General features: G+C 50.4%; 1 protein-coding gene across 2 annotated transcripts; it reads right to left on the reverse strand.

Moving 5' to 3' along the window:
- Positions 1-4,112: 4,112 nt before the first annotated feature.
- On the reverse strand, positions 4,113-12,531 carry KLK6 (kallikrein related peptidase 6). Of its 2 annotated transcripts, XM_019425512.2 has the most exons (7): positions 12,411-12,525; positions 11,572-11,622; positions 11,101-11,145; positions 10,641-10,797; positions 7,286-7,533; positions 6,008-6,144; positions 4,113-4,802 (listed from the first exon to the last, which is right to left on the reverse strand). In XM_019425512.2, exons 3-7 carry the CDS (start codon positions 11,141-11,143, stop codon positions 4,650-4,652), a joined length of 738 nt encoding a protein of 245 aa, XP_019281057.1. In that variant the 5' UTR covers positions 11,144-11,145; positions 11,572-11,622; positions 12,411-12,525; the 3' UTR covers positions 4,113-4,649. The 2 variants fall into 2 exon arrangements, with proteins under 2 accessions (XP_019281057.1, XP_019281058.1); XM_019425513.2 differs by lacking the exon at positions 11,572-11,622 and having other exon boundaries at positions 12,411-12,531.
- Positions 12,532-12,760: the final 229 nt, after the last annotated feature.

The following is a 12,760-nucleotide window of genomic DNA, read 5'->3' on the forward strand; positions in this document are numbered from 1 at the left end:
GGCCACTCCCTAATTCCCTGGCCCGGGGAATGGGGAGGGGTCTCCGCGGGGCTGGGCCACCTCGACCTGCAGCCCCTGCCCCCCAGCCTTGCATTCGTGCTTCTGACCTGCTCTGGGCGCTCTTCTTGGCGCCAGGATTTTTCTTTATTTTCCATGCCTTATACTCCTTCCGCTTCTCTCTGTCCCCGCCTTATAGCTTTCCCACCCGTGTCTCTGTTTTTTTGTTTTTGTTTTTTTTCCAAACTCTTACAGCCTTCTTTCTCTGTTTTTGCGTCCCTCTAAATCTTTCTGAGAAATCTCTCAATATAAAGCGTCCACCAAGTATCTGTTTTTGGGTGTCTCCCCCCATCACACATCCCGCCCCCCGCGGCCACCTCACATCCTCCCCCACCTTAGGATTTCCGTCTCTCTGTGTGCCTCCGCGTCTGTCTCTCAGTACCCCCCCCCCCCCCCCGCCTTTTTCTGTGTCTCTAACCCTTGCACTTTATCTGCCTCTGAGGTTCTCTCTCTTTTTAATGCTTCTGATATTTATTTATTTTGAGGGGGGGGGGCGGAGAGAGAGAGAGCAAGAGGGGGAGGGACAGAGAGAGAGAAAATCCCAAACAGGCTCCACACTCAGCTTGGAGCCAGACTCAGGGCTCAGTCTCAGGACTGTGAGATGGTGACCTGAGCCGAAATCAAGAGTCAGATGCTTCACGGACTGAGCCGTCTGGGCTCCCCTAGACTTCTCATCTTATTTTCCTTTACTTCTCTTTTTCTTTTTTCTTTTTCTTTTTTTACAGCTTTGAGGTATAATCGGAGTACAATAAACTGCGTATGTTTAATGTGTACGATTAGATGAGTTTTGACATACATACACCCAACCATCACCCCAGACAGTGAGCAAATCCATCACCCCCCTAAGTTTCCTCCTATCCCTTTACGTGCCTGTGATTCTCAGTCTCTGTCTCTCTATACCTCAGGGTCTCTCTTTGCATCCTTCCTTCTCTAATACCTCTCTTTCCTCTGTGATTCTATCCTTCTTGATCTCCCTGTTTCTGTCTCTGCGTCTACATCATTCTGTCCCTCTGTCTCTGTCTGTCTCTCACTGGCTCTGAGTATCTGTATCTCTGTGTCTTTCTGTCCCTCAGCCTCCCTCGCCTTGTATTTTGGAAGCCACTTTGCTAAGGGATCCCTCACCCCTCCTCCTGTCCCTCACCCTGCGGTGGGAGCCACAGGGCAGAAAGGGGCAGGGATCCAGTCCGGTAGGGGGGGAGGGCGCCCCCCCACCCCCCACCCCTCGCCCCCCACTCCCCACCCCTCGCCCCCCGCCCCCCGCAGAGGCTTTGACTGGGCTGGCACAGCCAGGCGTGGGTGAGAGGGTTGGGCAGGGCCACCTGTTGATGGGGAAAGAGGCCAGAATAAGGGGTGGGTGGCTCCTGGCCCTGTAGGAAATGGGGCACTGGGTGGGGAGCCCAAAAAGTGGCTTCTCTATCACCAGTCCTGGGTCATCTGGGCTTGCCTTTCCTGATCTTTTCTCCATTTGGTCTCTTCTTTTTGTCTGGCCCCAGCTCTCTGCATCTGTCTCTAACAGTGTCTCCAAGTCTGACGCACTGGGATGTAAGAGCCCCTTACTCACTCAACAGCTCCTTACGGGGTACCAGACTGAGGTGAAAAAAACCAGACAAGGACCCCTGGAGATGATCCCTTTGGAACTCAGATTCCTTGAGGGTAAAGCCGAACTGCACTGCTCACGTCTGTAAGCCTGCGCCTGTTGAACCAGAGGTTTTAGAGACCTTGAGGTTGCTTTCCGTGTGTAGGGGGAAAAGAAACTATTCTGAGGTTTATCTTGATTATAATTTATATTGCATATATTAAAGTGACAATTCCAGCGACCCAGTCACTTCTTTTCTTAATCTTTCAATGCTGGCTTACAGCCCTTTCAATTCTAGATCTGTCTTTTTTTTTATTCTAGGTGGTTCTTTACAATAATGTTTGGTCTCATTTACAAACTAAGCCAATCAAGTCTCTTCAAACATTTTAAACCACATTTCTAAAACCAACACATTCAATCTCTTCCGGAAGCCCTTTAAATTTTAGACATGCATTTAAGTAAATTTACACACCTGTGTACATCACACTTGTGCATAGGATCAACGTTATAGTCTTTCCAGTCTCCCAACACTGGACGTAAATTTGGTATGACTCCAACTTAGCACACAGGCTTGCTGTGGAGATTTAAGTGAGTTAATATATAAAGTCCATAGACCAGTGCCTGGCATGTGCTAAGTGTTTATTATTAGTCGTATCCATTAAAGAAGATAATTCTTGGGATGCCTGGGTGGCCAGTCAGTTAAGTGTCCAGCTCTTGATTTCAGCGGATTTCTCACAGTTTGCGAGATCGACCCCGCGTCAGGCTTTGCACTGAGTGTGGAGCCTGCTTGACATTGTCTTCCTCCCTCTCTGCCCCTCCCCTGCTTGCGCTCTCTGTCTCAAAATAAATAAATATCTTTGAAAAAGGAAGACAATTCTCTCTCAATTAACTGAAGTTGATTTGGTTCTTCTGGACATCCACTGACTGGCTCCTCCTGGTGACTCTGGCACATTTCATGGCCCTATTTGTCATTCATAACCTTCAGAAGGGATTGGTCAAGGCGGGCCCAGGCCATTCACATGACAATATTTCCGTGTACACATAAAAATCAGCCACTCCCTGCCATCATGTGGCTTGATCAACTTTCACCTTGCTTAGATTTTTAAGACATGCATGTATGCTTTTTCTCTAAATCTGAAGACCGTTGCAACTGAGGGTCTCTGTTCTTTTAAGACTTCCTCTGTCTTTGGACCACATAACTCTCCCATTGTAGAATAGCACACGACTGACTTTGAACATTTCCTATGATGCAATTGCTCTGTTTAACAACTTCCAATTTTGTTCTATGCTGTGCTGGGTAAAAATAAAGTTGCAGTAAATATTGAAACAGATGAATTGCTGTCTCTGATTCTCCCTCTGTTCCTAAATATTTCTCTGCTCTTAAATCCAACCCCATGTAGAGCCCTCTTTTCCCTCTCTCTCTGGGAGCCCCTACCCATCCCACTCACCTCCCTGGAAGGACAACTGGCTTAAAGGCTGTTTTGCCTTCTTCAGAGATGATGCATAGGGGTTGTAAGAAAAGAAGGCTTCTCTGAGGACAGGGACAGGCCTGGGACTTGGGGGTAGAAGTGTTTACATTGGTTAGGGATCACGTATGGTGCATGTTGGTGGGAGAAGCCCAGAAAGCATGAAGAAGCCTGGTGTCTGCTCCCTTCATTTCTTAGGGGGACCTACAGTCTCTCCTCCCCTCTGCCCATTGCTGTCCCTTCAAATGGACCACAGCAAGATCTTTCTGGTGCACAGATCTGACCCTGTCCTTTTCTCAAGGCCCTCGGGATCAAGGCCAAGTGCTTCTTCCTGGCATTCAAGGCCAACACTGCCTTCTACTGACCCACACTTTCAGCCACACCACCCACTCCTCCTTCCTCAAACCCTGGCTCCCTCATCCTGAGTGATTTGCCATCACCTGAGTGTTGTGCCATCTGGGGCACACCTGATGTTCTCACACCCTCAGGACTTTCTACAGGTTCTCTCCTCTATGAGAATGTCATCCACCCAACCCTTTCCATACAGTGACCCCATATTCAGCCTCCTTCCCCAGACCACCCAGGCGCCACTCAGCCCTCCTCTCTCTCTGCACTGTCATTTCAATCTCCTCCCTGGCCTCCAGTCTCCCCTCTCTGGTCCATCCTGTACAAAGCCACAGTGCTGCTCCTGCTCACAAGCCTCCCATGGCTCCCCACTGCCCTCAGGAGTAAGTCCTATCCTCTCAACCTAGAGTCGCGGTCTTTTGGGATCTGGCTCCTGCTCTGCTCTCCCATCTACACACAGTGACCTCCCAGCCTTCTCTCCTCCCTGCTTTCACTGCTGCAAAAGGAGTGGAGGGGAGAGAGCCACCATGAAGGCTAGAACCAGGTGGAGTACTCACAGATGTCTTCTTAGAGGGGAGGAAAAACCAGACTGGGCTGTAAAAGGTAACTAAGAATATCCGGGTTTCAGAGAGGCAGACATGGAATAAAAGCAAAAAAAAAAATCACAATAATAATAAAATCCACTCTTTATTGTTCAAGCAGGTGTGTTAGGGTGTCAGGCCCTCTTGTCTGTGTTCCACACGTTTGGAATCTTGAATCTTCCCAATGACAGCTGCCACCTAATAAGGAATGTCCTGTCATTATCCTTACGTTACAGATGAGAAAATCTACACAGTGAAGGAAGTCACTTCCTAAGGGCAGACGACTAGCAAGGAGCAGAAATTTGCCAGACTTGTGACCACCCTTCTGCAGGAAGGAGTAGAGCCCATGAGACAACCAGGAAAGAAGAGATGCTTGGAAGGAGTTTTCCTGTATTCTCTTAGTGGTGGGGGTAAGACCTTAGCTCATATCCCCACTTGCCCCCAGTGATGCGAGGATGGGGCTGGGGTAAAATCAGGGTGAATTTGTGCTGTCACGTCGCTGCTTTTATTAAGCATTAAGGGTTGGATCTAGGCAGGTGGGGGGAAGGTAAAGTCTTGGTCAGAGATATTCTGGAGCCAGCAGGTGGGGGTCACAGGTCAAGAGTTGGATGTCACATGTCAGGGTTAGTTGGCCTGAATGGTTTTTCGGATCCAGTGGCCATATCTGCAGACATCAGTGTAGACTCCTGGCTTCTCCTTGGATCCACAGGGGACATTTCCCCATGACACAAGACCTCGGAGACGGTCTCCACACACCAGCGGGCCCCCGGAATCGCCCTGTGGAAAAGAGGGAGAGAGTCAGATACAGAAACACACACAGAGAAAAGAAAAAGAGACACTGACTCATGGCTGGTTCAGTCAGGGGAGAATGCAACTCCTGATCTCGGGGTTGTGAGTTTGAGCCTCATGTTGGGTGTAGAGATTACTTAAAAATAAAATCTCTTGGTGGGGGGGTGGGGACGCCTAGGTGGCTCAGTTGGATAAGAGTCCGACTTTGGCTCAAGTCATTATCCCATAGTTTGTGAGTTTGAACCCCGTGTCAGGCTCTGTGGTGATGGCTCAGAGCCTGGAGCCCGCTTCAGATTCTGTGTCTCCTTCTCTCTCTGCTCCTCCCCACTCGTGCTCTGTCTCACTGTCTCTCTGTCTCAAAAATAAACAAAACATTAAAAAAAAGAGAAACTATTAGTTGTAATCAGAACCCTCTTTACAAAAGCCAGATCTGAACAAATTCACACTATTTCTAATCTGGGGAGTGGGGATTGTGTTCCCATCTTTTTTGCTTCTCTTTTTATTGAATCCACAGGGGATAATGGGTACTAAGTTAACTGACTGCAACAATCATTCCACAATATATGGAAGCCAAACACTATGCTATACACCTGAAACTTCTACCATGATGTATGCATGCGTGTCAGCAAAACTGGAGCGAGAAAAGACAGTTTTGGAAATGAGGTCTGTCTGATTGCCCTTTCTTTGCGTCCAACTTGCTGTGTATCACTTTCTCTGTCTCTGTCTCTTTCTCCCTCTTGACTGGTCTCTTCACGTCCCTCAATGCACTGGGGTAAATTTTGCCATAAATAGGAGAGATCTGATGGATGATGGGGAAAACAAAACCCCCAAGTTAAAGGAGGTATTTGGGAGTGGGGATGAGCTCTGTCTCTCTGCAGCTGTGGTCTGCCCACCTCCAGAGCTCGGCCATGTCCAAACAGGACTTTCAGGGGTTCTGTCTGAGGAAGGATGGTCCCCTCACACCATCTGCCTCCTTATTGTGTCTCTCTGGTTCTTGACCTCTCCATCTCCATCCTTGTCTCTACTGGCTGTCTTTATATCTCTGCCTGTTCCTGGCTGTGTCTCTGAGTATCAAATTAAGACTCTCTCCCTGGGATTGTCCCCCAGCATGGAAAGCTCTATTTGGGTCTGTGTATCTCTCTCTTTCTGTCTCTGCTCTTGGCTATGTCACTGGCAGGTCCTGGTGGCCTCACCTGGCAGGAATCCTTCCCGTACTTTTCATCCCCAGCACACACCATGTTCCGGGTGATCTGGCTGGGGTAGGCACGCTCACACTCCTCATGGGACACCAGATGGATGTATGCACACTGGATGGTGTTAGGAAATCCACCTGCAGAGAAAGATGGGCCAGGCTCATCTCACAACCTGTCCTTCTCACGTCCTCACCAGCGATCTTCCAACCCCTACGAGTCACCTCTCCCCTATTGGTCCTTACTTCCCACTGGTTTCCTTCTTCCTATTTGTCTTTCTTTCATAAAAACCCATTGGCTCTGACTCTTGATTGGTCCCTCTTTACATCATTCTTTCCTCTCATTGGCCCTTCTTCCTTATTAATCACCTTTTCTCCGGGAATCCTCATTTCTTATTGGTTTTCCCTTTCTCTAAGGTTCTGCCTCTACTCTTCTCTTTCATTGATCCCACCCTCTTCAGTTGTTCCAGGGGACCTCTAGACTCTATTCTGTTAGTCCCTCCTCTACCCTTTCATCATTCACTGGACCCTTCTTTCCATTGGTTCATCTTGACTGGCCAACACTTGACCATTGGTGCTTTCCTAACTGGTTTCATTCCCTGCCCCTGCTCCCATTGGCTCTCCCTTCCTATTGGCCCTTCATCCAGTGGTCCGCCTCCCTCATTGGCTCTTTCTAAACGAACCCACCTCCTTCATTGGCTCTCCCTTCCTATTGGTCCTTCACCCAATGGTCCACCTTCCCTTTTTGGCCCTTCACTTAACGGCCCACCCACCTTCAGTGGTTCCTGCTGACCCATTAGACTTGTTCCTCCCCCAGTCCTCCGTCTAGTGATTCCTCTTGACCATTGACTCTTCCTCATTGGTTCCTCTCTATTATCACTCTCTACCCCATTTGCACTCTCAATTAACATCTTTCAGCTGGCTGCCATGCTTTATTGATACCTCTTCTTCCATTTGTCCATCCTCCATTTATCTCTTCTTGATCATCTGTGCGTCCTGATTGGTTTCTTTTGATCATTGGCCTCCTTCTTGATTAGAATCTTCCCACTGACCCTCCTTTTTCATTGATCCTTCATCTTATGGCCCATCTCTCCATACCATTCACTCATGGGTCTACTTTCTCCACTGACTGTTCATTCATTCGCCTTACGCCCATATTTGCCTCCCCTCCACACTGACCTTTCACACATTGACACATTGCCCCATTGGTCTTCACTATGAGCCCACCTCCTCCATAGCTTGTCACCCATTGGCGCTTCCCCATCACCCTCCTCCTACTGACCATCGGCTGTCTTGCCCCAGCCTAGGATGTGGCAGCTGGTGTGGTTGGCCGAGCAGTCTTGCTCCAGGGGGAGTGGTTGAATGCGTTCAGAGAATTTGGCTGGGTGAGACAGGCGTAACAGCATGATGTCCTGGTCATGAGTGGCAGCATTATAGCCAGGGTGGGCCACAGCCCGGACAACAGAGCTCTGCTCCTGGAAACTCTCCCTTTGCTGAAGGTTGTGTTTCCCCAAGTAGACCTGAAGATTCCTGGGAAAGAGGAGGGCTGGGTCTTACCTGGAGCCCTTGGACTGCAGCTGAGACTTCAGAGAGGGCTGTGATGGCAAGAAAGGGTGGCCTGGTGCACCATGAACCATCTGCCCTGTTCTCCTCCCAGCTCAGAAAATGACAACTTCATCCTTCCAGAATAACCTTGGAGACTATTCTTGACTCTCTATTTCATGCCTCACATAAAAGCTGTTCAGAAATCCTTTTGGCTCTCCAAAGTATATCCAGGACATGATCACATCTCGCCCCCACTGCTGCCATCTTGGTCTGGAGCCATCACCTCTTACTAGAATGTTGGCAGAAGCCACCTCACTGGACTCCTCGTTTCTGCCTTTGCCCTTCCACAGTCTATCTTCCACAAAACAACCGGAGAAATTTTAATGACATAAAATATCCTGCCTACTCCTGTCCCTCCTCTGCTCAGGCCCCTCCCGTGACTCCCATCTCACTCAGAGTAAAGGCTAAAGTTTTCACCCTAACCCACAAGGTTCTGCACATCCTATCTTCATCACCTCTCAGATATCACCTCAACCCACTCTCTCCCTCTCTCCTTCTGCTCTAGCCACACTTGCTTCCCTGACTTTCCTTGAACACAGCAGTCATCCTATCACCCCAGGGTCTTTGCACCGGCTGCTCCTTCTGCCAGCAACTCTTTTCCCCTCATAGCTGCATGGCTCCCTCCCACACTTCCTTCAAATGCCACCTTCTCAGTGAGGCTTTCCCTGATGACCCAATTTAAGTGCAAATATCCATCCTAGTATGCAAGTCCTATTTCCCCTTCCTGCTTTCTTTGTCACCAGAGAACCTACCATTACCATCTGATATACTATATCTTTATTGTTAAATATTTACTTGTTTTATTTTCTTTCTTCCTACCATAACAGCACTGTTCAATAGAACTTTCTCAGGCATGCAGCTGTTTGATATGGTGGCCACTAGACACAAGCGGCTACTGAGCACTTGACATGTGGCCCCTGGATTTGTCATCCCATTGCATTTTTCTTAATGTAAATTTAATTGGCCATTTGTGGCTACCACATTAGGTGGCACAGCTCTAGAATATCAAATGGGATTTTTGTTTTGTTCAGATATAGTGTCCTCAGTGCCTAGACCTGTGTCTGTCATATTTATGATAGATAACCAATGAACATTTGTGAAATGGATCAAAGAGTCACTCCTTTGCTCAAAGTTTTCTCATGGCTCCCATTGCCCTTGGAATAAAATTCCTTCCACCATCCTCTACCCTGCTGTGAACGGGTAAATTTCTTAGTGCACTCCAGACTGTTTCCTCCTCAGGGCCTTTGTCTTTGCACTTCTGCTGCTCTAAATGCTCTTCCTCCCTCTTCATTTGTCTACCCTTGTTCATTTTCCATGCCTCAGCTTGAACTTCATCTCATTAGAAGGTCCTTCCTGACACCCTCCTCTATCTAAAGTGGGTACCTCTGTTTTTTTTTTCTCTTAGGGAACATCCCTGTTCTTTTCCTCCACTAGACTTAGGGTAATTTGTAATTCTATGATTTTCCATGGGCTTGTTCGTTAAAAAACATTCTGTGCCTTTCTGCTCCTGTGTTCCCAAGAATAGAGGCTCTGTATTTCTCTCATCCACTGCTAAGTCCCCACTGCTCAGCTCAAATCTGGCTCTTAGCAGATGCTTTGATCAATGTGTACCAAATGGATGAACGAGAATGGTGAGCGCAATGCCTGAGCATGGGGGGGAGACCGTGCAGGGGACCCTTAAGTCCATAACCTTGCATGATTAAACCCCTCCCCCCACAGTGGGGAGTGGCACCTATAGGTTTACAAACACTTGAATTGCCACTTACTACATCTCTGAGTCTCAGTGCCCTCATCTGCAAAATGGGGCCAAGAGTCCCTTACTGTGGAGATTCCAGGAAATATATATATAAACCGCTTAACTCAGCACCCGGTCTGTAGTTAGCGTTGAACAAAATGGCAACTGTTAACCTAACTAGTGGTCATTAGTGCCCTGAGGATTAGTCCTGGGCCTTCTTTGCTTTTCTACCTATGTCCACTTTTTGGATGATCTCATCCCACCCTGTGTTTAAATACTACTTATCTGTGGTGACACCTTCATGTTTACTTCCAGCTCTGACCTCTCACCGGAGCACCAGTGGCTTACCTTCATGCTTCTTGGACATCTCCCTGGTATCCCAGAATCACCATGGCTAAAGCAAAATGTCTGACATTCCTCTGCCCATATCCAACCTGGCTCTCTTTCCCTCTCCCCTGACTCAGAGAGACACCACAAAACACCCACTTGTTTGAGTCAAATACCTGGAGGTCAGCCCTGCTTCTTCCATTCTACATCACCAAGTCCTGCTGGCTGAGTCTCAAAATACCTCCCAAACTTTCCACCTATCCTCCGTCCCCACTGCCACCACGCTGGTCCAAGCCATCATCCTTAGGTTAATCTACATGCATCCCTTCATTTCTCCTTGCCCAGCCCACTTTCAATATGGTAGCCAGGGTGCTCTAAAGAAATGTGAATCAGGGGCACCTGGATGGGTCAGTCGGTTGAACATCCGACTTCAGCTCAGGTCATGATCTCATGGCTCATGAGTTTGAGCCCCACATCGAGCTCACTGTGGTCAGCCTGTCAGCAGGGAGCCTGCTTTGGATCCTCTGCCCCCCTCTCTGCGCCTCCCTTGCTTGCACTCTCCCAAAAATAAATACATTTTTTTAAAAATGTGAATCAGATCGTGCTGCTTCCCTGAATGAAACTCTCCAGTGGCTTCTCACTGCACTAAGAATGAAATCCAATGAGCCATTGCTGCCTACAGGACCCCGCACGATCTGATTCCCCAATTAGAAAGTCTGTTGTTCATAAAGGCAGCAATTTTGCTTGTCTTTTTCACTGCTGTATCCCCAGGGCCCCAGACAGTGCCTGACAGATAGTTATTGCTCAGTTAAATACTGGCCAGATGAACCTGGTTACCTGGTGGTCTTGTGCTGGGACAGGGGGATGTGTGTGTTACTTTGTGCCTGAAATCTGCAAGACCCCTCCCCCCCCACACACACCCATCCAGGCCTCACTGCAACTACTCCTCACTCCCAGTGGGGAGACTCACGGCTTTTTGCAGTGGGCAGCGGTGAGGACCCACAGCGGGTGAATGAGAACCCCTCCGCAGAGCAAGTGGTCTGATGTGTAGAGGGCAGCTTGGTAGGGGTGAGACGTCTGCTCACACGGTCCGCCATGCAGCACCTTATTCTGCTCCTCTGCCCAGGCTGAGAGAGGAAGGGTCTGAGTCAGGGAGGAGGCCTGGAGACACCGGGTGAATCCCCCAGGGTGAACCCCAGGTCATCTCCTTCCCACCCCCACCCTCAAACTCTTCCCCATCTTTCAGACCACCTCCCACTCCCCTTCCTGTCTGTGCCCCCCCAACCTTAACCTAGCTCCCGACTTCCTCCTCACTCCAAGCCCACCCCACCTCCATATCTGTGCGAAGCCCATCCCCATCCTCAAACTCCTTCCCATCAGCAACCCCCACTGCTCCCCAAACTGCCCCATCCTGTCCCCTTTCTTCCCACCTGCGACCATCAGGATCAATACCACCAGCGTCTTCGTGCCCATTCCTGAGAAAGGAAGCCAAATGCTCCTCAGTCTCTGCCTCAGACCAACCCCCGCCCCAGGCCCTTCCTCCCATCCTCTGCCAGCCCCCCTCCACTCCAGCCTGCATGTTCTGACCCTTGACATCTGTCCTTCACCTAGCCTCCTGATTTCTTGTCACTCTAACCATGACTTCCATCCTGGGGTCCCACGAGGGCGGGCTGAGCGAGAAGCCGGAACCGCTGGGGTGGTCAGCGGCTCACAGTGTGATTCTCGTTTAGTCTCTTACTCCTCTGGGCTCCAGTGTGGCTGCCTGCCCACAGAAGGGCATGGCCCAGGAGGGGCTCTGAACTTCTTCCCTCCCCATGGGGTTTTTCTTCTGCACCTTGGCTCTGTGCTTACCCTGTCACTCACCCCACACCTGGAGGTTCTGGGGTGCAGTGTGATCTTACCTGCTGGGGGCCGGCTACCTGGGGGTCCAGAGGACTCCTGGCCGAGGGGTTCTTGGGTTGGGGCAAGGACAGCACGTGCGCAGGCAGATAGACAAAGAGGCAGAGAGAGTCAGAAATGCAGGGTGTTATGGGGAGAGATGGGACACTGAAAGCAGAGAGGGTGCCTAGGAGCCAGAGCCAGTGAGACAGACAGCAGAGGATGCATGGGCTGTGGGGCCCAGGCCAGACAGACACCCGGGCTTCCTGGCCTCCCTGGAAGAGGCTGTTCCTGTCCCCAGACACTCCTGGTGCTTCCTTTTAACCCCTGTCTCCCCAGGTCCCTGAGGCAGGAGGCCGCCCCACCCTTTCCTCCTCACCCAGACCTCCCACACACATTCCTTCCATCCCCACAGCCCCATGGCTCTGCTCCTGATGACCCCTGACTGGGCTTCCATGGAAGGGAACACCAGCCCCTGAGTGCACTGGTGGCCTGGACTTCTGGGTCTGAGGGAGGAGGGGCTGGGGGTCTGGACTCCTGGGTCTGAAGGAGGAGAGGCTGGGGGTCAGACTCTAGGTTCTGAGGGAGGAGGGGAGGGGGCCCTAGAATTCTAGACCTTCAGGAGAAGGGCCTAGGCATGCACACTCTTGAGCCTAAAGGAGAAAAGATGGAAACTTGTCCTCCTCAGTCCCTAGACTTCTAGGTCCTTAAGCAAGAAGATGTCTGAGGACCCAAATACCAATGCCCAGGGGAGCAAACAGTGCCCCCCAGCCTGCAGGGATCCCACCACCTCTGGGCCTGCTGCCCTCAGGTGCTGAAAACCAGGCCGTGTGGGTCAGTGGGGTTGGGGTGATTCACGCACCTGCCCGTAAGTCCCTCTGTGGGTGCTGACGACCTCCGTGTCCCCACCGTAATCAGCAAGCCAGTGAGAAAGCATGTGTCACCAAGCTGGCATCCGCCTCTGCCCTGGGCTGGGGCGCAGGCCCTGGCGCTGTGGGGAAAGGGGCCTCGAACAATCGGGCTTTGTCCGCCCCCAACACCCAGTGCCATGCTCCCAGAAGCTCCGTTTCTCAACCTCTCTTCCGGGCAGGCGGGCGGCTGTGTCAATAGCTTCCCTTTGTCCCTGTCTGACAGTCCTGTTGCTGTCCTTTGATTGTCCACCCACCTCTGCCCGGATATGAGGACCTCTGACCCTCCTGGTCCCCCTGCTTT

The sequence above is a fragment of the Panthera pardus genome, unplaced genomic scaffold (genome assembly GCF_024362965.1).
Source record: "Panthera pardus isolate Hobbes unplaced genomic scaffold, ASM2436296v1 HiC_scaffold_18, whole genome shotgun sequence".
In the NCBI taxonomy this organism is placed as follows: domain Eukaryota; kingdom Metazoa; phylum Chordata; class Mammalia; order Carnivora; family Felidae; genus Panthera; species Panthera pardus.